The sequence below is a fragment of the Camarhynchus parvulus genome, chromosome 10, assembly GCF_901933205.1.
Source record: "Camarhynchus parvulus chromosome 10, STF_HiC, whole genome shotgun sequence".
NCBI classification, from domain to species: Eukaryota; Metazoa; Chordata; class Aves; order Passeriformes; family Thraupidae; genus Camarhynchus; species Camarhynchus parvulus.
In genome coordinates, this window is record NC_044580.1 from 13,733,851 (window position 1) to 13,759,301 (window position 25,451).

Sequence of the window (25,451 nt, forward strand, 5' to 3'; positions counted from 1 at the left end):
ATGCGAAAATGTTATTGCTTTGAAAAATGTTATTGTTTCTAAATGAGCGGGCTTTTTTTCCAGCTTCAGCCCACACTGTTGCTGAAGGAAGCACTGCCACGTCCCCCCCTGCTCCTTCCAGATGACGGCACCGTCCCGCGGGTGGTCCCCACGCAGGGACACGGCCCATGCTGCTCTCCGGCCGATCCCAGGCTCCCTGCAGGCCCCGCGGGTGGGCCTGCTGACCTTCACATCCCCCACGCGCCGAAATTCTGCTGAGCCCGGCCATTTCACACATCTGCCTGAATTTTAGCCGGGTTTTGCTGACTTTCCCTGCGCCGCCACAGGCGCGGGCGTGCGGTGTTTAAGTAAGTGAGTGAATGAGTGAGTGACACGCAGGGACATCACTCCGCGGGGTGCCCATCCTGCGGGACAAGCGGGGGCCGGGCGCGCTGTGGGGCCAAAACCCGGGGCACAGCGGGACGGGTTCGTGCCAGAGCTGCCTACACAGGAGGCCAAAGCGCAGCGCGGGCCGTTCCCCCGGGGAGCCCCGCAGCAACCGGCGCGGGGCCCGACCCAGCGGCCGCAACTCCCCAGCAGGGCCGGCCCGGCGGAAAGCGGCCCTCAGCGCCGGGACTCGCCCCGCCCACAAACCGCCCCCTCGCCCACAAACCGTCCTCCCGCCCTCCTATTGGTCGCTTCCCTCGCAGGGGGCGTGGCAGAACTATACGTCACTGGAATAGAGCTCGGTGATTGGTATCGGCGGCGGCGGGCGGCCCCGCCTCCGCGGTCCCACGCGCGGCCGGGCCCGCCCGGCGGGTACATTGTGCGCGGGGCCGCGCCGGGCCCGCTCCGCGCTCCAGCCCCGCATTCTCGCATTCCCGATCTCCGCGTCCCTGCCTCCCGGCGCTGGGGGCTTCCCGCCTCACGGAGATTCCTGCTCGGCCAAGCCACGGTGAGTGTTTCCCCCCAGGTCTGGGCTCGCGCGCTGCTGGCAGATCCCCTCCGAGCACGGGGTTTGCGGGGGTTCGGAGCCCTGGGGACGGGGATGGGCCGGCCCCCGGCCGGAGGGACCATGCCTGCTGCCCCCGGTACCGGCCCGGGGCACGCTGGGGCTTTGGAGCATCGTTTTCCATAGGCAGGAAGCGGCAGGAAAAGGTTTAGGGAGGGGAAGGTCTTTTCACTTCTAAAGAAAAACAAAACAAAACCAAAAACAAACAGCTATTAATTTCATTAATGAGAAAGTCAGGTGGCATTGCTTTTTGCTTTGCTTTTTTTTTCCCCTCCTCTTTGTCTCTATATATGTATATCTCAAATCTGTGCTCCAAGGGACACAACTTTATGGGCCCTGATGAAATCAGTATTAAATCAGTTTGAACAAGTCTGTCTAGAGAAGTGAGCAGGTTTGTGTGAGTGACTGAGCTGAGCTGACAGAGGAGAAAAATAGTTCCTCCTCCTCCTCCTCCTGTCCTCACAGGCCCCTTCACATTAAAAAAGTTAAGAGCTTGTTTGGTAGTTGATTTGTCTAAATTTGTTTTGTCTTTATTTTCTTTATCTCTCCACTTGTGATTGTTGGGGTAGGGGGCTTAGACCAGCCAGACCTGTGCTTGGAAAATCTGCCCTCAGCTTTGCATAAACAGACAGCTGAATGTTTCATACTATTCCAGTGGAGAGTCCAAGTGTCATGACTGCTCTGTTTTCCTTTCCTGGCAATCTCTGCCTGGGTTCTCTTGTGATCTGCTGGAGAGATTTCCTCAGCCAGGGTGCTGTGGGATTTTGTAGCCTTCCTCCAAACATACCTCTTCCTCTCCAGGACAGGTCCAGAGCCACAAGAAAAAAACAAGCAGCTCTGCAACCTTTACACTTTGACAACTTCCCTTGTTTTTCCTTCTTCCTTCCTGCATCTTGTGACACTTGTTTTTATTGAAGTTACCGTAGGAGCAACCCGAGATGCGTAACACAGCCCGTGTGTTCTGCTGGTGGCCAGCTGCTGCTGTTGGCTCAGCTGCCCTGGTGACAGTCTCAGTCCAGAGTTCTGAGCTCTCCCCTTTCTGCTTTCTTCTCTCTGCTCCTGAGCTCTCCTGTATGTTCTGCTCTCTGTGCATCTCTCAAAGAGTGACTCCTTAATGCTATAGGATCCTTTCTGGGGCTTCTCTGTTTTCGTGGTCCTGTTTTCTGCTGCAAATCAAATTCTATCTGAAAGCATATTTTGTCTCTTTTGTGTCTTTAACCCCAGCCATCTGCTCTGGCTTATCTTTGTGATAAGCCCAAGTAAAGCACTTGGGGAGGAGGCATAGGTGGAAGTCTGCTCTGCAACAGGAAGGTGTGGGGTGGCACAAGATTCTCAGAATTAAAAGCAGAGTGAAAATTGCTGCAGAATTGCACCATAATGTGGAGATGGGAGACTCAGCAGCTTCAGCACTGAAGAACTTAAATTTCCCATTCCTTTCTTGTTCATTTTCTCAAGTATTTGAGGATTGTTATCTGAAGTCCTCCTGCCTCAGCATGCGTGCAGAGTGTGGTATCCTCTCGTGCTGTGTTTGGGGCAGGCTCAAGTAACTCAAACAGGGGGGTTGGTGTCTCAGATGTGCTTTTGCAGAGGAGTTCAGGCCAGTTGAAGATGGTTTGACTGAAGGAACAAGGCAAAATAAATTTCTGAAGGCAACAGCTTGGGGACAGATGACAAGGTATTGCATAACATGTATTCCAAGTGTGTGAAAATGAGCATGAGTCTGATCCGTAAGATGGTTCTTCTGGCTCTGGAGGGAGTGCTGGACATGGTCTGGTATGGAGATAAGGAGTGTGTGCATGCATATCTGTGTGTACATATGCACATGTGAATTATGATAGCATTTCTGTCCCTATGGCAGTGACCAACCATTCCCAAAGCCTGCAGGAATTCAGGTCCTTCTTAGCAGTCAGGGGAAGTTTCAGGCAGTGTTTAGGAGGTGGATGAGTGAAACAGGAAGGGCAGGATGTGGCCATCTGTGGAGGTGGGAGAGGACAGGCAGAGTTGGAGGTGCGGATGGAAGTGGCAGCGTTACAAAAGAGCGTTGAGCAGCGCCTTGGCTTGGCCCCGAGTAGGTGGGGCAGGACAGGCAGAGCTGGCCCAGGGTGTTGGTGGCAGCCACGCTGTGCTCAGGGACTGTGCAAGGGGCAGCTTTGGAGCCCTGTCAGTGCTTGAACTGAGGGCCAGGTTTGCTCTCCTTTTCACAGGCTGGAGTTGAATTGCAGTGAGCAAGCAGTGGCTGCAGGGATGCTGGCTGGGAAGCATTTAGCTGTAACAAGCTACCCCAAGCCCCCTGGCCTGACCTTTAACCACCATCACATTGCTCTGTCTTTGCTTATCAGCTTTATATCCCCGCAGTGACTATTAGTATCACTCCAGCCAGAACAGACAGCTCTGTATTTCCCCCATTCCTTCAGCCTGGGAATGCTGCATGTCCCATAACCGCTGTCTGCTTGCTGACCATTAGGCTTTGCAGAGACTACCAGTTTTATATGATGGCCTGTCACATTGTGGTGAGGCAAATTTATTACTGTACCACACTGGCAATCATTCTGCTGTGCTTGCAGGGTGTGCAGGATGCCCAGGGCAGCGTGGGTGCTGCAGGGATGCCACAGTGGCACAGAACTTGCAAGCTGAGTGTGTGTGTGTGGTTTGATGCTGTGTGAGTACCAAATTGGAAAAATCAGAGGTTTTTTTGTTCCTTCTATCTAGAGCCAGAGGGCAGTAAGCAAGGCCCTGTCTTGCAGCCCCAGACCCTTCAATATCTGTCAGTGCTTTACAATCCAGTTGGGAATGGATGTCCCCTGTGCCCAGCAGCATGAGGGGCTAATCCATTCAGGAGGTGTGAGGGCCTCCCATCTCCATGGCTCTGAACTCCAGCCAGAATTGCAAATGAGCAAACCAAACCTGGCAGTTGTACCATGATCTCCTGCCTGGCAGGGGAGTGGGGAAGGCAAAACAAAACCCCAGCTTAACTGGCCAGGCCCAAAATTGAAATCCTGCCCTGACAGCAGGCAGGCAGACAGACCTGTTTGTTGTGAGCATCCGTGACAGGGCTTTTGGTCAGCCTGGCCACCGGAGCACTCAGCTCTGCCAGCCTCAGAGCTGGGAGAGTGGGAGGATCTGAATAAGATCTCTGGAGTCAGCAGCTGCTGTGGTTATTCTGGCATTAATTTGATGTATGCCACATCTCATCTCCTAAACTCTCCCTGGGAAGTGGCATGTGGTTCCTCTGTGTTTGAAGTACCAAAGGCCTTTTGCCTTTGCAGCACATTAGCAAGTTTGACTTGCTTGGAAAGGACTTTATCCTGCCCGGATGGGGCTGGGGTAGGTACTGCAATCAAGTGGGCTGTTCCCATTCTGGAGCCTTTTTGGTTATAATTTGGAAGAGGGGATTGTGAACTCGCCTGCCTCCTCTGCAGCCCCCCATTCATTTTGCAAAGCGCCTGTGATTGATCTGGCAGAATGGGATGTATTCACAAGCAGAGCTGGAGGGCAGCAGGAAGGACAAAACCCCACCACAGCCTCTGAAATGAATCACAGGCTCTGAAAAGATCCGCTGGGGTTAAGGCGTAGCAGTGAAAAGCTATTGTCTGGAGCCTGGACTGTGGCTAAAAGCATTATTTATCCCAATTTGGGTAGTGGCTGTAGGAGGGCGTGGTATTCCCAGGAACAGCGAAGCCAGTGTGCTTAGTGGTGAACATGAACTTTATTTGATTGTGTCACAGGTAGCTCAAGATGCTTTTTGGAGTATCTCAGGTGCAGAGTAGCAAGTCCAATTCCTGATTTGCAAATAGAACTGCACAGATTGCATGTAAGGAGGATTTCCTACAGGTATTTTTATTGTGGTTGGTGCATGGTTGCTTTTGATTCAGATGAGTGCATGTCATAGATTTGAGGCACTAGAGCCCCTTTTACCAGTGCTTTTGTGAGACAAAACAAGAATCTCACTAATTGGTTCAGCTTGGCAATAATGTTCTGACTTTCTATCAAGTAAGTGGCATTTAGTAGATTCTTGTGGTGGCTGTAGGCTCAGAGTGGGGTGTGGGTTTAAAGGGAGAAATGGTGGGTACTGCTGAGGATGGGATATGAGAATATGAGTGGGATATGAAACTCAGACTGAGTTTCAAAATGTTCAGATATGTACCCGGATCTTCTCCAGACAATCTGATTCCTGGAGCCTACAGAATTGGGCTTGGAAAACCTCCCAGTTTCTGTCTGAGCCAACAGAAGGAGCCTTTCACATGGTCTCTCTGTTTTCTGTCTAGGATGTACAGGCTAGACTAGGAAGTGAGAAAATGAGAAGAAATGATAAGGATGCCTCCCATTCTCAAAGGTTGGGGCAGGATCAGAAATTCTGCGCTGGGGGGAGGGAGTCAGCTGCCTTTCCTTTGTTTGCCTATTTGCAAATCTGGTGAAACATCAAGAGTTTGTCAGGAAGGGCAAATCCAGAGCGATACCCTCTGATTCACAGCAGTTACGTTGTCTGAATTCCAGCCTGCAAAATCCCAGTTGCATCTTTGCTGTGTTAGTCATCCTGAAGAGAACAGGAACAAATTTGGCTGACGCAGGCAAACCACTAAATTCACTGGCATGGCTGGAGATGAACCCAACCTGTAAGAGAGCAAAGTCTGCATGCATTCAGTGTGGACAGAGCAGAGGGCATGCCTGGGAGATGTAGTGAAGGTCCCGTGCTGCCCACCTGGCAGCAGCCCAGGCTCCACACTCAACAAATGTGCTGCTGCACTAAATGCCAGGTGCAATTTTAATTCCTTTCATCTCAAGCACTCTTGACAGAAGAGCATTATTAGTGTTGAGCATTTCAAGCAGCTCCAAGCTGTGTACCTGACGGTCTGCTGTGTTATGCAAGGACAGGAAAATCATCAGAAAACATCTTCACAGTTTTTCCTTCCCCTTTTTTGTTTTTTGAGTCTCTCCCCCACCATCCTTTCCTGTTTTCTGTTTTTTTCTGCTTTTGAAGCTCAAGCTGCCTCTGAGTACGTGAATGCCTGCATGTAACAGATCCCCTTTCTCAAACCTTTTGATGGTCTCCAGTGCTGGGAAATTGCATCTGAAACACAGCTGTATCTAGCTCTGTGTTTGACAGCATGTTGCCTCACTGCTCTTTCTCCTAAGCAGTTTTGCAAGGAGCTCTTCCCTGTGAAGACAACACAGTAGGTGACTTTTGTGTTTCTACTTTGCTACTCTCTACAATAAAAAGGGAGAAATTGGTTCTATAGCAGTAATTTTGGCCTGGGATGATGCTGCTGGCCTAAGCACCAGGTGGTGGAGTCCATGAGAGCATTAGAAAGGTACAGATATTTGGGATGAGGGAGCAGGCACATTACTAATTAAAAGAGAATTGATCCCACAGCTTTCAGCGAGAAGTTAAACTTTGTCTAAATTCAAGACAGTGTGTCAGCCACGAGGGTTGATACTGTGAGATGGAGGGAAAATAAAGATGAATCTTGTGCCTGCTGTCACTGGCCATTCCAGGTGGGTCTGCTCTGATTTGGAAGGAGTGTCTGTATGTTGTAGTGCAGCCCATGCATAGAGGGCCTGTATGGCTTCTTGGGAATGAAGCTCTGCTGTAGTTTGAGCAGCTTCATCCAGGTCTTCTAAGCTGAGCCAGCAAGGAACCTTACTGCTTATTTATTTACTTATTTGCAGCTTCAAATAGTTCATGGTTGAGTGGGGCAAAAAGAAACTTGTTCTGCTTGCTGCTTCTCTCATGGGCGAAAGAGAAAGTGGCAGTTTTGGATCATGGGACCTGGGGTCTTTGTTGGTGTTTAGTCAGCCTTTATGATCTTGGGAGAACATTCATAAATCCTGTAGTTTTGCTCTTTTATGCAGAAATGATTCTTGATCCCCTGAAGTCCCACTGGAGAGCGTATTAATCACTTTCAAATCTTGTCCTCTTGAAAGCAAACAGGATCTCAGCTGTGATTCCCTGCAGGTAGTGAATGAAATTGGAGATTTGTGGAGAGCCCATTATGGACGGGGAACCCCAAGCCTGGCTAATTATAGTTCATGTATCTATAGCCTTTCTGAGCTGTTCTCTCATACTCAGTTCTTTTGTGATTGGGGACAGGGCCTGATACAGCGTCAAAGTATCTGTCTAAGAGGCACTTGGGTGTTTCAAGAGGTGGTAGAGTGTCTCCTGAGGTTGTCCTAAAGGACCATTCCAGCAGGGCTCTGGAAGGGTGACCCATCAGCCTGGGAGGGAAAGTCTTCTCCTGGTTTGTAGGAAGCAAAAGGCACTCGGACAGGAGAGCTGTGGTTCCTCATGTGGGGAGTTTGGCCAGCTCTCTGCTTTTGTTTTTCCCTTGTTCTCTTTGCAAGCTTTGTCCTGTCCAGAAAGACTGCTGGGGCGTTTTCTTCATGAGCTGAGATTTGAGGGGTCTTTTTTTCTTGAGCCAACTCCTTCCCTCTTTCAGGATTGCTGTCTGCCCTGTCTGGATGAGTGGAAGGATTTTCAAAGCAACCTTATCTGGCTCTGCTGGAAAAAACCTGTCTTTCCCATCCTGGCTGCACAAAGGCTGCAGACAGCCAGGGGAATACTTCAGCCAGCAGACAGCATTGGATAGCTGTCAAAAAGCTGATGCCCCTCTGCCCTCATCCATATGGAAGAAGGATTATTATCTGCCTCTGTGTGCAGTAAGATCCCTTTAAAGGTTATGCAGTAGATACTTATTTTTTCAATAACTGCCTTTCGGGGAAAAGAAATGAATGCAGCATGGAGAAATTCAAGCCCCAGTTTGTTCAGGTCGTGCCTTCTGCTGTTCCCATTGACATGGCTGTTCCACAACAGCCTCCTGCATGATGGAAGATGCAGCTGGGAGCTCTGATAACCCCCAGGCTCTCACAGAGCAGGTGGGAGCTTGGCAAGGGCCACTGACAGGTTGCTTTGTGTAAAGTACTCCTCATTCAGAGTGGTTCTGCTTTTTCTCTTTAGCTCAGTAGTTGGGGAAGGGAGCAAGGAGTGTGGTAGGGGCCAAATTGTGCTCTCCATGCCTCTGCTTCAGAGAAGTGCATGCATCACAGGTCCAGCCTGCTCAGGGCTGCAGTTAAACATGGCTTAAATCGAAGCACTTCTGTGCACATTGTGAAATTGTAGAAGACATCTTGCCTACAGGCTTCTGAGGTTTGTCAGCTGCTACATTTTGGAAGAAATTTGCCAGATGAAGTAGCTGCTGCCTGCAGTTTCTGTTTCTTTGATATGGGTGAGATGATGCCAAGGTCTCTGGTAGACTAAGGCATGCAGTGAGGGGAGTTATTAGAGGGAGGATTAGTGTCCGCCACTTTTCTGCTTGTGCCCAGCTATGGCAGGATCCAAGAAGCCCTCAGAAAAAGCTGTTTTAGTGTTGCTGAAAACCACAAGCAAGGCTTTCTGGTGAGATGCTGCACCCCAGAGTTCAGGGGCTGCTTTAGTTTCAGTTCAAGGGTCTCTCTAGCCCTGCTTGTCTGTGACCAGTGACATCCAGTGTCATAATTCCACTCCAGAAGAGGCCAAGTAAAGGGGCTGTGACTGTGGCCTCGTCAGCTTTCAGAATTCCAGCTGTGCTGGGGGTCAGTTGGTGCCTGTAGTGAACATGATAGACCAGTGAGAACTGGACTGCCAATTTATTCCCTGGATATTTTTCAATACATGTAAGATAGAAATATTATTTGCATCCAAGTTCCCTGGGATAGATATTTGATGCTGGAAGCCTGAGATTTGAAATATATATGTGTGTGTGTGTGCACATGTGATATATGTATGTGTCCTTATGTGTATGGATATATAAAAAATGGCTTTGCTGCAGCTTTTATATAGACATTTCAATTTCGAAATGACCTGCTCCTTCCACTCTGAGTAGGTGCTTTTAATCTTTGTGTCAGAAAAATCATTGCTGCCTTCCTGCAGTCTGTGTTTGTTTCCATAGCTGTCCTATATAAATTGCTTCTTTTTTTGTGCATAAGCAAATCAAAGGTTAACAGTGAATAGTTGACCTGAGCTGTGAGAAGAGAAAGCCGTAGCAGTGGCAGGGTGGTTTCTGAGGTTGTAGGAATAGGAATCTAAATCAATAGCTTTTAGCAGACTCATAAATGTTTCATTTGTATTCCTCGCTTCAGCGTTGGCATGGGAATCCAAATAACCCCTTAAATTAGTGTTGTTCCTGCACTGGGTGTAGATGTTGGAAACATTTCCTTCAGATGCACTTCAAAGTGCTGTTCCATAATGGCATTTTCCTTCCTGTTTTGGAGCCTTGCTTCTGCACAGCCTCCAGTCACGAGTGAAATGAGCTTGTCAGCCTCTATCCCTGGCTGCCGAAGTTTGGGCCATGGATATGGACATTTCCCACCCAACAACCCACATCAGTGTTCCTGCCCTCACTCCGAGGCTGAGCAGGACTTGTGGCTGCTTGGGCAAGCTGTTGTTTCTGCATGGAGAAGCGCAGAGACTTTTCCCTGGACTGTGACACAGCCCTGAGGAATGAGTGGACCAACCTCAATAACTCTTGACAGCGGGTGGGGAAGGACCAACATGCCCACAACTGTTTGTCTCATTCAGACTCTTCTGGAGGTGCTGGAGCAGCAGGGGCAGGAAGCTCATGAGCAGAAGAGCCTGAGTCAGACAACTTATCTGGCCATCTGCCTCCTCCTGAGGTCATCCACCCATGGAGTGTGGGAGGGTTGAGCAGCTCCAGGTCAGTGCCAGGTCAAGGCTGTGACCTCCTGGCAGCCTGGGAGCGCAGCAGCCATTCTCTCAGCATTTTGTGGTTTCCTCCAAGACCCCAGTGCTGGCTGGGGAGAACTGGGCTCATCTGCAGACCTTGTGTTAGCAGGCTGGAGAGACCCTTGAGAAATCCCAGCCTGTGAAGAGCAAGTTAAAAAAAGAAACCCATCCAACCAACATTAACAAAAAGAACCCATCTAAAAAGCCTTCCCCAACTGTCTTGTCTAAACAATTCGGTGACTGGAGTGAAGGTTGACCCCATTTTGATTTTTTCAGGTTCATTTTTCAAACCTCAGAAATGAGTTCAGTATTAACTTTCTCCTGTAAGAGAGGGCTGTGCATGTGTATCTGTCTGTCTGCTTTAGTTACATGGGAAGCAAAATACAGCTGGCTGAAGTATTTTGGAGTAAATGACTTGGATTTTATCATCTAGGTAGTATTAATTTGATTAGTCCATAGGAGTTTTCTTCTACAGGCAGAGATTGGTATCAGGTAGCACTTAGTGAAATAGTAGCTAATAAAAGCCTTGTGTTTGATTCTGCCTGTTTGGCTAAAAACATAATTTATGTCTTTCTTTTGTCTTATTCTGAATAGAATCTGTCCTGAAAATATGTTTAAGTCATATGAGGTGTCTGGTGAGTTTTATAATCAAAAAGTGCAACAAATGGGTTTGGTAAAATTAGTTCAAACTTTTGGCTTCTGCTGGTAATTAAATATTTTGTAAATAAAACCTGTAGCAGTTGCTTTTCCTAAACCTGCAGTAATCTACATGAAAATCAGAAGCCAAACTTAATTTCTGCTGAGCCAAGAACAGACCAATGCCCTTTATCCTGGATAGTCTGCTCTCTCTATGCTGTTTTCTAAGGAAAAATAACTCTTCTGCGGTTTGCCAATACCCTCTGGGGGCTGTTGAAACAATCTACACCAAGTTTGGGGTTTGATTGCCTCACTTTGTTGCTCCTTTGTTGAAACCAAAGCAGAATTTCCCCCTTCACCCTGCTCTGCTTTCCTGCCCTGCTCAGCCTGAGTTAGATTTTTTGGAGAATGCGAGGGTGCAGGAGGAAAGGGTGCAGGAACAGCCATGGAGCGGGAGCCACAGGGATGTCACCTGGAGCTTTGAGGTCCACTGGCAGTGTACCAGGGTTGGATAACTAATGCATGTGTTCTCCATGCCTTGTATCAGTCAGGATGAGGGAATGATGGTTTCCCCGTTTGTCTCCCTGCAGGCAAGAGCTGTGCCACCATGTCGGTCAGCGTGCACGAGAACCGTAAATCCCGCACCAGCACCGGCTCCATGAACATCCTGCTTTTCCACAAGGCCTCCCACCCGGACTGCGTCCTGTCCCACCTGAACACCCTGCGCAAGCACTGCATGTTCACTGATGTCACCCTCTGGGCAGGGAACAGGTCCTTCCCCTGCCATCGGGCAGTGCTGGCTGCCTCCAGCAGGTACTTCGAGGCCATGTTCAGCAACGGCCTCCGGGAGAGCCTGGATGACGAGGTGAACTTCCATGACAGCCTCCACCCGGAGGTGCTGGAGCTGCTGCTGGACTTTGCTTACTCCTCTCGGATCATTATCAACGAGGAGAATGCTGAGTCTCTCCTGGAGGCTGGGGACATGCTGCAGTTCCACGACGTCCGAGATGCAGCGGCTGAGTTCCTGGAGAAGAACCTCTACCCTTCCAACTGCCTGGGCATGATGCTGCTCTCGGATGCTCATCAGTGCCGGCGGCTCTATGAGCTCTCCTGGAGGATGTGCCTGGTCAACTTTGAGACTGTCCACAAGAGTGAGGACTTCAACAACCTTTCCAAGGACACTTTGCTCGACCTCATCTCCAGTGATGAGCTGGAAATCGAGGATGAAGAAAAGGTCTTTAAGGCTGTCATGCAGTGGGTGAAATATGACCTGGATGAGCGGAAGGCTTATCTCCCAGAACTTCTGAGGAATGTTCGTCTGGCTTTGCTTCCTTCAGAATGTCTCAAGGAAGCCTTGGCTTGCGAGGACTTGATCATGGTGGATGAAAGGAACAAGCTTGTCCTGGATGAGGCTATTCAGTGCAAGAAGAAGATCCTTCAGAATGATGGGGTGGTCACCAGCCTCTGTGCCAGGCCTCGCAAAGCTGGGCACACCTTGCTGATCCTGGGAGGACAAACCTTCATGTGTGATAAGATCTACCAAGTGGATCACAAAGCCAAGGAAATTATTCCCAAAGCAGACCTGCCGAGTCCACGGAAGGAGTTTAGTGCCTGTGCTATCGGCTGCAAAGTGTACATCACTGGAGGCAGGGGCTCAGAGAACGGGGTCTCCAAAGATGTTTGGGTTTATGACACCGTGCATGAGGAATGGTCCAAAGCTGCCCCAATGTTAATCGCTCGGTTTGGGCATGGCTCAGCCGAATTGGAAAACTGCCTCTATGTGGTTGGTGGACACACTGCAGTAGCTGGAGTCTTCCCTGCATCTCCTTCCGTTTCCTTGAAGCAAGTAGAGAAGTACGACCCCATATCCAACAAGTGGATGATGGTGGCTCCGCTGAGGGACGGAGTGAGCAACGCCGCGGTGGTGAGTAGCGCCAGGCTGAAGCTCTTTGTCTTCGGTGGCACCAGCATCCACCGAGACATGGTGTCCAAAGTGCAGTGCTACGATCCAGCTGAGAATCGATGGACCATCAAAGCCGAGTGCCCACAGCCCTGGCGCTACACGGCGGCCGCTGTCCTGGGCAGCCAGATTTTCATCATGGGAGGGGACACGGAGTTCACGGCAGCCTCTGCCTACCGCTTCGACTGCGAGACCGACCAGTGGACGCGCATCGGGGACATGACAGCCAAGCGCATGTCCTGCCACGCCCTGGCCTCGGGCAACAAACTCTATGTGGTAGGAGGCTACTTTGGCACCCAGAGGTGCAAAACGCTGGACTGCTATGACCCCATGTCAGACACGTGGAACTGTATCACCACGGTGCCTTACTCGCTCATCCCCACAGCTTTTGTCAGCACCTGGAAGCACTTGCCCTCGTGATGAGGGGCAGGGCCTGGGGGCTTGTTTCCAGGAGGTCAATGAAGGTAAGGGTCTCCTCCTCTTAAATTAAAAATTACTATCTTGTCTCAGTTGTATCTCCACACCCCATGCTGAAGCCACAGGTGCTCGTGAAGTAATTTTATGGGAAAATACTCATTCCAATTTAAAAGTGGGATGCAGAGCCAGGAAAGAATAACCAGCTCTGCTGTGCTCTAGTGTAAGTCTAGGTAGTTCCAAGGGTTCTCTTATTTCCAGATGATCCTCACAGTATCTTACAAGATACATCTACATAGACGGTTGGGGCTTCTCTCCTTCTGCTCCAAGGCAGCTGGATGTACCAGCCTTGCCCTTCTGTGGGGAGGTGGATGGGCAGATGTGTCCACACCTGCTCTCACCATGGAATACATCCTGTTCCCATGCAGTTGAGGGAGTTAAGGTTCCTAAAAACACTTGTATGTGACTCCTGGGAGATATCAGGGCAAGAAGTGCTTTGGAATGTCTCAGTAGTTTGATATTTTTGCTGATTTTTCTGGGTGATGTATTTAGAACTGTTGAATATGTAGGCAAGTGACCCTTGAAATGCCAGCAAATCCTGGTTCTCTTTTTATGCTCTCTGTTTACATTTCAGTGGGTAGCAGAAGCAAAAGCACAGAAGCTATGGTGCATTTGATGGTCTTGGTGTTTATTTATCATCCAAACAGTTGCTTGTTAAATCAGAACTTCTGAGACTTCTGTGTCAGACCTGAGTGGGAGGGAAGAGGTTTTGTAACCAGAAGAAGAATGTGTTTATCAGTGTTTTGGGTTGTGTGAGAATAAGAAAGTTGGTGGAAACCCATGATGTTGTCTCATTCTGGCGCTCTGATTTTCTCTTGCTCAGGGAAGGTGCTCCTGCAGTGCCTCTGGTACAGGGTTTCTGGTTCCTCCCCTCTCCTCCCCAGTGGGGTATTTGGTTGCTGTTCTGGTTGTCAGTGTGGCTGCACAGGGCTTTGCATGTCCTCACCAACCTGTGCTGAGATGCAGCTGGCCTGGCAAAGCCCAAAAACTCTTCTCATCTTGCACTGTGAAAGCAGATAGTGATACAGGCAGCACTTAGATAGCATCACCTTCCCAGGAAGTCAGTAGCACGTCTGCTAGCTCAGTGTGCAGGTTTCTCAGTGCCAGCAGCACACACAGCCCCGCTTTGGTGGTTGCAGCCTGCATCCCAGCCAGCTGAAGGAGCTGGGAAACTCTCACTATGGGTGTGGGATTGACAAGCTTCACTTAGAGTTTTATTTGGAAAGTGGGAACTGTGGGGAGGGAAATTCTTCCACAGACTCATCAAAATCCACTTCACTTAATACAGGGAGGAAGGAATGCTGCCCAAACCCTCTAACACCCTCTCACTTCCCTGCTTTCCACTTGGTGTGGTTGGTGCGCCTGGGAATCGCCCAGCGGGTGAAATTGCTGGCACCTCCCAGTGATCATCATCTTTTTTGATGCCAGGTGGGAACCAAGGAGGAGTTCCTGGCACCTCAGCCAGGGATTAGCCCAACATGACCACCTGCTTTTCTCAGGTGGGAAAAAAATCACCCAGGGCATTACGCTGGCCTTTGTGAAACACCTGGCTTTAACATGGGTTGGACCACCATGAGGGCAGGGCAAGAGTGGAAGGGGTTAAAATGAGACCTTCAAGTGTTCCCAACACTGTAAGATAATGGCCTTTCCAAATTCTCCTCCTCAGGCGTTGCCTAGCATCTGTCACGGTGGCTCAGTAATCTAATTAACTGTCACTTGGCTATTAAATATTGCAGCAACGACTGTGAGGACTCCATCATTTTCAGCTCAGGTCAATGGGGCCTCCCTTTAAGAGCCATCCTAGAGCTGACAGTTAATTTTCTCTGGTAGCAGATGCGTCTGAATATTAAAGCTCAACACCAGCCACATGGCTGGGAGTAGGAATAGGGAGTAGTTTGAGATGGGAGTTGATTCCTCAGCCACTAAATAAAAAACAGTCTTCAAAGTCACAGTGATGTTATTTTCCTCTCCTACCTTTTTTTCCTCCCTACTGTTTTTGGGTTGTTCAGACCTAATAAATAGCTTTGTGGGGGTTGTATTGATACTTCTTTCCTCCCTGTAATTGGGAGCACAACACAAGCACAGAAAACTAGAAACTGCAAATAAAACTGGTGAAAAGTCACTGTGTGAGGGTTTTATGTGCTTTTTTGGCTCTGCCTCCAGTCTTCGGTTAAAAGAACTATTTAAAATACATGCAAGCTCTTGCCAGAAAGAACGTCTGTCCACGTGATTTTTCCAGAGTGGGTTTTGTTTTTTTTTTTTAGTAAGTTTTATTTAATTTATTGAGTGAATGTCCCTGATGTGCACATCCCATGTGCCTGCCTTGGCTGTCCTGGCTGTGCAAAAACTGGGCTTGGGAGCTGGAGTAACTGACTGTAGGATCCTATGGCTATGATCCAGTTCTCCCCATTGTCCTATTGCAGGTCTGGCTAGGGGGTTTTCTGGTTTGCAGCTCCCACCATGGAAGGTCTCTGCTCAAACACCTGGTTTGGTCCTTATTCAAGTAGAGGCGTCCAGAAGGCAGGCTGGTCAGCACCTGTCCAGTTTCCTATGGAACTGCCTGTCCTCACCTGGAAAAACTCAGGAGCAACCACCCCTCAGAGCAGAGCAAGGTGGGCTGGTGGAAAAACGCATGGGCAATCACATGGCGGGAGACAGAACTTTGTCCTCATGGAAAAAACAACCTCCTGCCCATAAACTGGTCCCTGAAAACCAAATAGTCTGTCCTTGACAAATGTTGGTCATAAAGCACCCAGCCTGCTTTTCCTGTGAAGCATAAAACTGATCAGCTGGAAAAGCTTCCTCGAGGGCATGGCCTTTGCCCTTCCCAGTCAGAGCAGGGACACATTTCAGCAGAGGTCCCAGCACTGCTGCCAGGGAGGCTGTGTGACATTAATTTAGTGCTTATTACCCACAGTTAATTCCAGGGATCAAGTGTGATTAGCAGTATGAAATGTGAAAGCCTCATCCCCTCCCACCCGAGGTGGTGGAGCCATAGGGGAGGCAAAACATGACAAATGAGCACGGGGCTAATCAGGACTCTGTGTTGATAAGGACAAGCACAGTCCAGCCTGGGGGAGGGGGGTGGGTGGTTTGTTACAGTGCTGTGCAGAGACAGTTGATGGGGACAACTCAACCCCTCCTCAGAGGTGACTTCAGGCAGCACCAGAAAAGGAACAGGTTCTCCAAGCTGCCTGTCTCCACATTAAAGTGGCTTCTCCAGAGTATCTGTCCTGTGTCACACCTGATTTTCACAGGGCAGAGTCACACATGGAGATGATTTCAGATTTCAGGGTCCAGCCAGGGAAGGTAAATTAAAAAGAGGAGTCACTGCATCCTTCTGTGCTGCCTCCTAAGCCTCAAACGCTCTCCTGGGATGGAGATGTTGGAATTCCCATCTCCAAACAAACAGGACAGCCCAAACCCTGTAGCATCAAGAAGCCAGGGGTTCCCTGCCCAGAGGTTCCTAATCAGGTGCTTTTTAGCTCCTACAGGACCCTCCTCACAGTCTTCACTGTAGGGAGCAGAGGTTGGTGGCTGGGCACTGCTCAGGCACTGATTCCTGGGGCACATCAGAAGCTCAGAGTTGATTTTGTAGCTTCCACTGGAGCCCTTTGGTGTGTGGAGCCCTTAGCTCCTGTGAGGGCTAAGGGTGGCACCAGCAGCTGGTGCCTGCCTTTGGGTGGGCACTGAGTGACTTGAGGCTGAAGGGTTTTGAGGCTGTTCTGGCACCTGAAATCTGAACTTTGGCCCCAGAGCTCCTGCAAAGATTTAGGCTGCGTGCCAGGCCCTGAGCTGTATTCCAATACCACACTCACACTAGGAATTGGGTCAGTTCCATGGCTTTTCCTGGTTATTATATTACAGCTTAGATAACAAGCCTTTTTTGCAAAGATGCTTTTACAGCTGCCTGGTGTGGCTCCCTTCCACATGATTTCACCTTGCAGCGTGCATCATTCCCAGCTCCATCCAGAGCCCTGCTCACAGAAAGGCACCTTCCCATGCCAAGCCCTGTGTACCTGCAAAGATCAGCCTGAAAAAAACTCAGGATATCTCCTGGCTCCTAGAGGCTGCTGCTCACCTGCATGCTGCTGGGGTGGGTGGTTGCTTGCAACCTGCTGGAATTCCTGGAACAGAGTCACAGCTGGTTTCTCCCGGTGGCTCCTAGGGAAACCCATTTGCATGTGTATAATAGGGAGGCCGGATAAACAGGGATTGCAGTTTTTCTGCCGCTGCTGCTCTTTCCAAGTGGCTGGTTGTCTCTGAAGCCAGTTTATCAGGCAGTGTTGGAAGGGAGTGACTGGCCTGGGGAGGAAAGTCGATGAAAATCAGGCTTTTCCTAACCCTGGGCAGATGGAAACATGTGCAGTCTGAGCTTGGCCCCAGACTGTATTAATCAACCCCTTGGAAATGTCAGTGATACGGATGTTTTTGGAGGAACCTGTGGAAAAAGAGAAAAAGGATCTTTTTGTTTTGTCTGTTCCAGTGTTTGGGCCTTCCTCCTTGCCCTAAAAAAAAGAGTGAAAACTTTTCCCTCAGTGTTTCATTCCCTTATCATGTCCACTGAAGTTTGCTATGTGGCTCTGAGCCCTCCCCAGCTGAAGCCCCCTCTCCTGTCCTGCACAAGCAAAGGAACTCCTAAAGAAACCAGCTGCTTTCCACCTCAGGGAGTGCCCTGTGTGGGCTGAGCTGAGCACCACACCAGTTAATGAGCTCTCTCTTTCCTTCCCCAGATGCCAGAGTCACATCCATGTCCCCTCTCTTGTGGCTGGAGCCAGCACAGTGACCAAGAGCCTCCTGTCCTCCCGTACGGGACTCCGAGGCAACTTCCACATCCCTTCCTGGACCAGGATGGGAAGCACAGCTCCTGCCTGCATCACACCTGGGGGTCACCAAGGGCCACCCAGCCCCACCACTGCTCGCTGGTCGCTGTGCAGGGATGGAGCCCAGAGCACTGCCTTGCCAGGCTGGGCACAGGAATGGCTTGTGGGGCTCCCATGGACCAATAGGGCTGGGGAGATGGAGGCTGCATCCCTCAGCAAACATGGCTGGGTAGCCCTTTTTGTTACTCAGTTGGGGGTCTTAAGTGATATTAATATGTTTTTCTCTAAGGCAGTGAACTTGCCATTGGCAGTGCTTGCTGCTCAGGTGACTTGGAAGTGTTTGTGAAAGGGAATAAGGTGAGAGCATTTGGCTCTCCCCATCCTCTGGCCATTTCATAGAGGCAATGGCTATTGAAATATTAAAAGATAGGAGCTTGGGATGGCTGCCAGCAGCACCATGTCCTGTGACGAAACAGGGCAGATGCCTTTTGGTTTGTACTTTGGGCCTTTTAAATTTTTCACCCCGCCCCCCTTTCCTCGCTGCTGTGATTTGGTCAGAGGCCGGGTAGCTCCCCACACACAGCTGCTGGGAAGAGCACAGGGCTCTGTTAGTGTGCCAAGGCAGCAGCACCACTGCTGAGATATTCCCCAGATAAAGCCCACTGCATGCTCAGAGCCGGTCTGCTGAGCTTCCCTGCGCGTGGGTGAGGCTCTCATTGGCATAGCAGCAGAAAAAGGAGTGCAGTGGGGAGCACTTGGGAAGGGGCACCTTGGCTCCAGCAAGGAGGGAGAGCAAGAGGATTAGGGTAGCAGTGCAGGGTGGGCTGGGGAGGGATCCCCCTCCTTCCTGCTGCACCCCACACCCTGGCTTCCCCTTGGAGAGATGTGAGCATTTCTGACGGCGTGCTGCCTGCATGCATTGGGCTGAGGCTGCCCCAGGTTATCCACGCATGCTGGCTGCCAACTGTGTTTGGGATTATGCATCCAAGAGCTGTCAGCCCGAGCCATTCCTCATTTTGCTGTGGAGGAAGGCACGTGGATTTCAGGCTGTCAGTGCAGAGATGCAGCTCCTGACCGGCCACTGCCAAGGACTGGTCCTGCTCTGCCCCAGCATCCTGCTTCCCTGCACAGATCTCCAGCTTCTCCAGGCTCACCTCTCGCCCCTGGATGAGGCTGGGCTGCAGCCTGGCCAGCTGAATGATGCAATGCCATGAAAAGCCTTGACACAGCTTCAAACAGCAGAGGTCTTTTCGGAGCAGCGGGTGCCGTCGCTGCCGGGAAGAACACACGTTCCGCACCGCCAGTCTGCCATGAGCTGGATGACGTTTATTTACATCTTCTGGGCTTTTTTTTTTTTCCCTTCAGCTGCTTGTGAACTTTAATAAAAATGATGATCTGGGAAACTGTTTGTATGTTTTTCACAGGAGTCTTCATTCAGAAGTTGGATTTAGGTCTAATAACAGGGCCGAGGACTAATGACAGGGTTGGCGCTCTGTGGGGTGGTTCACAAACAGCCTCCAAAGCAACCAGCCCAGCTGTAATTATTATTGCTTCAGTGCTTGGGAAACTGAGGCACAATGTCAAGTGTCTTGTCCAAGGTTAATGGTAGATCTGGGAATTAAATCCAGGGCTCCTCATGTCCTGAGGACATCATGTGGCTCTCTGTTCTACAGCTGCTCTCACTCAGCTCGTCCATGCCATGGTTTCAGGAGAACTCGCAAGTCTGCAGTGCTAATAACACCTGCCAAATAGGTTGAGGGGCCCAGTGCAGACACAGCCATACTCCTGCAGGGAAAGCCAGTCATTTCTAAGGAAGACAAGAAGAATTCATGCTTCTGTTTTCCTTATTTGCCTTCTCTTGGCTGCTGCAGCTCCCAAGAAAGGGGCCTTTTGACAGGAGAGATGCGCTTTCCAGCTGGAGCTCCTTTCCACACTCCTCTTCCATGTGCATCTCTCCCCATCCCAGAGGAGCACACAGAGGCACAGGGAGATCCAGCCCTGCTCTGGGAACACTCTGGGAGGGTTTTCCCTCCCTACAAGACCGTCAGCTCCAGCTGTGCTCAGGGCTGGGATTGCTCAGAGCAGTGAATCGGCACCAGGCAAATTTGTATTTGCCTTCTCTTGTAGCAGGGGCTGTTGGGCTTGGGAAGCAAAACTTCCTATGGGTGTTATACAGGGTCTCAAAGGGATTTGGAGCCTGAATTTCTGAGCTGCAAAGGAGACAGGGATCCTGTCCCCTTGCCTGCAGGAGCTGGGTGGGCAGCAGCATTAGCTGACGTGAGCTGGGTAGGTATGAGTGTAAGGCTCCATAGAAAAATCTCATTAAAGACCCCTTTGGGAAACCAATTCAGGGTAGAAATTACTGTTTGATGAGCAGGAGAGGGGGAAAAGAGGAGGGGGGAAGGTGAATGAAATCCCCTATAGTTTTGTTGATTCAGGTTTCATATGCGACTCTGGGACTTTAAATAGCAGCTGGGGAGGCTTTGCAATAGGGTTGCTTTGATATGAGCCATGCAGAGACCTGCTCTTTTGTATTTATTCTGGAGCTTGCCTGAGAGACAATTCAAAAGCAATCAGCAGCTGCTGTGACAGCAGCGACCTGTTGCTATGGAATTAGAAGTAATGAGAAATACAAAGGTTTCTTGGTTAGCAGCAACAGAATAAGAGGGGAGCAGGAGATAGAAGTGGATGTAACAGAAAAAAGCTACAGCCAGAGCTGGGCTGGCATTTAAATGGGAGGTGCAGGGGTAGAAATGTAAATGTGATTTGTTTTCCTTTTTGAAAGAGCTTTTTTTGCCATCTCAGCAGGTCAGGCTCAGCTTTGTCTGGGAGTGAGCTCTTAGGAAAGAGTCCTGTCTGGTGGTGGTGCTGGAGTTGTGTGTTCCCAGGCTCCTGGGAAACAAGCCCACACTCTGTAGCCAGCCCTCGCTGTGGGGTGTCAGGAGCTCAGACATCTTCCCCATGGAGTGCCAGGAGCCCAGCACGGAGATCCCTGGAGGAGCAGGGGGGCTCATCCCACAGCTCCTTTGTTTTGCAGGGCCCAATCCTGCAGCACAACTGGGGCAGGATACTGCTCCTTTCCTCCCACCCTCTGGCCCTGGCTGGAGCCTGCCCATGAGCTCTCTCCATCTGAGTTCCTAGCTCAGTAACAGGGTGCTTCTCACTCCAAAAAGCACCTGGGAGGAGAGGGCAGGGAGATGCTTGCAGGTGGAACCAGGCAGGCAGCTGGCATGACCAGAGCTCCTCCCCCAGGGCCTGAGCATGCTGGATGTCCCTGGATGCAAAAGGCTGATACTCCTGTGTCTTCTTTAAATGAAACTCATAGGGCCTTACTGGGTTTTAAATATGCATTTTCCCAGCCTGACCCCAGCTGCCCTTGAAATAATACTGCTTTGCAATGAAGCCCTGCAGGGAATTATCATGTGAGCCCACTCCCTTTGTCATGAGAGTCAATTAAAAGCAGAGTAGCTGGTGATTTAATAGCTCTGGTGTCTGAGGGAGCCCCACATCCATCCAGAGGCCGACTCTGGTATTTAAACACATAATTGGAGAAGAGGAGCACTTTTTTCCAGCTATCCAACATGTTTTCAAATTCATCCATGTCAATACAGAGCATTAACTCCTCGTGTCCATGGCTTGTCATCTCCTGCACATTACTCAATGCCCCAGCATTGCACATTCTCCTTGCAATATATCCCACGTGGAATTGGTTTCCTGTTTCCCCATGCACCCTTTCCCTTGGGGTAAATCAAACAGGTTTTAATCTCTCAGGATGGTCCAGGCTCACGAAATGCCATGCATGGAAATGCTGCAGTGTTTGAGTTAAGCTTGCAAGAGCAGGAGAAACCCTTGCCTGCAGCTCCCCACAACCAACTGGGAGTTTAAACAGGGCCCAGTCCCTCTTGCTCCAGTGCAGAGCAGGATCCCTGTGCCCTCCAGGCACAGGCAGCAGTGCTGGGGCCCCAAGGTGGGAGCCAGCAGCAGGCAGTCCCGGAGGGAATGAATAGCCAAGGCTGAGCTCATTTATTCTTCCTTCCTCACAGTCTCCCTTTTCTTTGCATTTCACCACCTCCTTATTTAACGTCCCGGACTGTTGTGCAGAGCCATCACCCTGGTTTGCAGCACTGTGACCTACTTTGCCACAACGTCCCAACTTCCTCACTGGAATTGCAAGCTCGGAGCCCACCCAATCCATTCAGTGTTTCTCAGCTGAATAACAGATCCAATTAGGTGGAAAAAGCCTGGCTTTCATGCTGTCAGTGCCTGGACATCTCACTTCCCTGTCCCCAGCCCAGGCTGTACCCCTGAGGGCTGTGGCTCACAGACAGGGCCCCCTCAGTGTTTGTGTGTCCCCCACCAAATGAATTTGGAGGAAGGGTTCAAGAAGAGTGATCCTGGCTACTCAACCTGTCCTTTCATTCTTCCTGACAGTCTCTGAGGACTACAGAGCTCAGGAATCAAGTAATTTGTGGGTTTTCAGTTCTGTCTCTCCTGGGAAGCTCTCCTTTCCCTGCAGAGGCTGGGGAGCGCAGTCATGACCAGGCCAGGGTGGCACAACTTGTGCTTGTGAAGAAGCACAGCCAGAATGTGATTTAATGACAGACAGAAAGACCTGTCTCTCACTCCTGGCATCATACCTATCCCCAGTCCTGTGGGTTTATCCCAAGCAAACACTTTAATTCCGCCTTTTTCTGCTGCCATCACTCTTGTTTTCTATCGTAGCAAGGCTCCTTCTCTCCACAGCCCCAGCAGGCAGCCAGCGCCAGGATGCTGGCTGCACTCCATCGTGGGGCATAGCTGGTTCTTAAAAGGGATGAGTAGAAACCAAACAAGGAGAAATAAGCCTAAGGGCCACCAGGAAAAGCCCTTTTGGTTTCTACCTTCCCTGACTGGGTGGGATGGACGGCCATCCCCTTGCCCTGGGGCCAACCCAGCAGCACTGGGGCCGGCTCAGCTCCCTGGCAGGTGCAGGGAGGAGGGTAAACAGCCTTCCCTCCATTTCTGGGTCATGTCTGGAGGAATTACACACGCACACACAAACAGGAGCTGCTTCCCCATGGCTGCTTCCCAGCACCCAGCAGAGCTCCCGCTGCCTCCGGCCCCTCTGCCCACGCTGCCGCCCCGCCGGGATCACGGCTGCTCCCGGCCTTCCCACAGGCTTCTGCTAATGACTCACCCCTCCTGCTCGGCTCTAATTAGGCTCCTGTCTAATTAGGCTCACTGGGAAGATGTGGCTGGTGAGAAGCAGCCCTTTGGTGAAAGGAGAGGGGAAAGAAAGAGCATCTGGAGACGCCGGAGGGAGAGACGCCAGGCTGTGGTGAGAGGGCAGGGGGGATTGGGAATTGTCAGCTGAGCTGCATCTGTGCAAGGGATGGGCCATAAAGGGGCTGGAAACAAGTGTCCTCTGTACTGACAGACAGAGGAGCTCCAGAGTGCAGGGAGAGTGGGGCTGGGGGAGCCCATCCTGAACCTGCACCCTTGGGCATCCTTGGAACACAGGCAGGAGAGCAAAGCCTGGTTTGGGGGAGATTCAAGAGGTGTGAAGGCAGCTTTAGGGGAGACATAAAAGATACCCACTGTCTGCCCATCCCTGAGAGAGCTGGGGGTGCTCATATCAATTGCTAATGTCAAATATTATTTTCTACTTAATTTTTACATGTTTCAACCTCCTAAAAATCAAGACATTTACCATATTTAACATTCCTGTAGCAAATTAACAAGCCCCAGGTGCCTTCAATGGCAAAGGTAAGTCATTACTTTACCATTCACCTTGTATCTGATCACAAGGCATCTCACTCACTCACTGCCCTAATTAGGGTTTTGCCTTTCCTTCTCTTAATAAACCCTCCATGAATGAGTGGCCTGTCTGCAAGCCGCAGCCCAGCTTGCACCTGTGTCCTCCCAGACCTCCAGTTTCTCTCCCTGAAGGCAGTGCCAGAACTGAACCCAGTAAGGGCAGGGAAGGGGAAATGCAGATAATGCAAATGTTTAGGGTGTCACTAAACCAAATTTCCAATGAGATTTTCCTGTGCCTATCAATGCTCCTTTTAGAGGCTCATCTCATTCTGGATCCTGTATGATCCCTTTTAATCAATGTGCCAGTGAAAATCCAACCACATCCAACAAAGCCACACAGATATTTTGCTCTAACTTTGGCTGCCAAGGAAAGGCTGGGCAAGAAAGCTGGGATGCTCAGAAACCCATCACTCTTTCTTGGGACCATCTAAATTGATTAATCCCTGTGGTCTGGAGAGAATATCCATTTCATTGTCTTAGCTGTAATGGCTCAGAGCATGGAAAATTTGAGCATATGAAACTGTGGAAAGCTGGTTAAGGACAGTCAAATTAATATATGTAGGTGTCCTGGAGCAGCAGGGCCCTTTGCTTCCTCCTCTGCCAAAGGCAATTTGTATTGACTTCTCCCTGGCCAGTGGAAACAAGGGGGTTTGGAGTGCACTGTGCAGGACCAGAGAAACTCAGAGTGCCTGGTTAGCTCTGCATCCCAGCCTTTCCCTGGCAGGAGATTGATTCAGAAAGGATTTGACTTTCTCCATGTGGTTTGTGATCAGTAAACGTGCTGTCCCATCTCCCGTGACCAATGCCTGTTCTATCAGAGCAGCATCTCCCATTCCCAGCAGCTGCAGCAGCTGTTGTTTTACTGCAGCGATGCAAAGGCTGGGGGTGCCCCAAGGGGTGCTTTTGTCAGACATCCAGGCTGCAGAGCCAAGAGGGGCCACAAGAAAATGTGCTTTTTAAAAGCCATACCCAGGAGCCGACAGTTTGGGCGAAGGCTTTTATTCAACTTCGGTAAATAGGTGAGCTGGGACGCCTGGGAATGCAAATAAAACCAGGACTGGAGATAAACGAACCCTTTCATCTCTTGTCTCACACCCAGGGGTTGCCTGTCTTGGAGCAAGTGCTGCGTGACAGGGTGTAGGTTCATGTACACTGACCTGACTCAGGCTTTCAGAACAGCATGTGCAACACAGCTGAGAGGAGGGGAAAATACCAGGCAGGGAGTGCACTGCTGCCTAACGGGGGCTGGTGTTCCCTGACGCCTGCTGAGGAACAGCACAACACCCCAAGCAGCCGGCAGCCCAGAGCTTTGATCAATACCTGATACTTGGGGCTGTCTTGTGCCTGGTCAGGAGCTTTTTGTGGGTCCCTTCCAAGTCAGGTTACCCTGATTCTATGAATACAGTTCTGAGTCTCCTCAAGCAGTCCTTTCTCCTTCCCAATCAAACTCGATGCTCTTTGTGGGTCCCTTCCAACTCAGGTTATTTTGATTCTATGAATACATTTCTGATTCTCCTCAAGCAGTATTTTCTCCTTCCCAATCATACCTCTGAAGACAAGTGGAGTAACAAATGGAAATGAAACAATTCTTCCTCAAAATCAATACATGGGGGTGAAGGGTGCAGGTCTCCTGCTTCTCCTGCCTGGGGAGAGAATGCTGGAGTCCTGTGCAGGACTGGCAGGACAGGGCCAGCAGTGATCACTTCTCTGATTCAGCAGAAAATGGTTGTGGGGAAACCCCATTGAGGTCCTCCATGACTCCTCATCATCATGGCTCTGTACTTCTGGCACCCTCTCCTGCCTGGACTGATGCCTGCAGGCACTGGGAACACCATGTACCTTATCATGGAATCACAGAATAGTTTGGGTTGGAAGGGAACTTACCCTTTTTCCACCACCCCTGCCACAGGCGAGGAATTTTCCACTAGACCAGGTTGCTCCAAGCTATGTCTGACCTGGCCTTAAACACTTCCAGGGATGGGGCATCCACAGCTTCTCTGGGCAACCTGTTCCAGTGCCTCACCACCCTCACAGGGAAGAGTTTTCTTCCTTACA

The 25,451-nt window shown here is 50.3% G+C and overlaps 1 protein-coding gene across 1 annotated transcript; it reads left to right on the forward strand.

The window, feature by feature from the left end:
- The first annotated feature begins 798 nt into the window (after window positions 1–798).
- On the forward strand, window positions 799–19,727 carry KLHL25 (kelch like family member 25). Its single transcript, XM_030955532.1, has 3 exons — window positions 799–934; window positions 10,934–12,767; window positions 17,511–19,727. The coding sequence occupies exon 2, from the start codon at window positions 10,951–10,953 to the stop codon at window positions 12,721–12,723; it is 1,773 nt and encodes a 590-aa protein (XP_030811392.1). The 5' UTR covers window positions 799–934; window positions 10,934–10,950; the 3' UTR covers window positions 12,724–12,767; window positions 17,511–19,727.
- Window positions 19,728–25,451: the final 5,724 nt, after the last annotated feature.

What these genes read in the sequence shown, in the direction of transcription:
- KLHL25 (XM_030955532.1), top strand. Translation starts at nt 10,951, where the DNA reads ATGTCGGTCAGCGTGCACGAGAACCGTAAATCCCGCACCAGCACCGGC.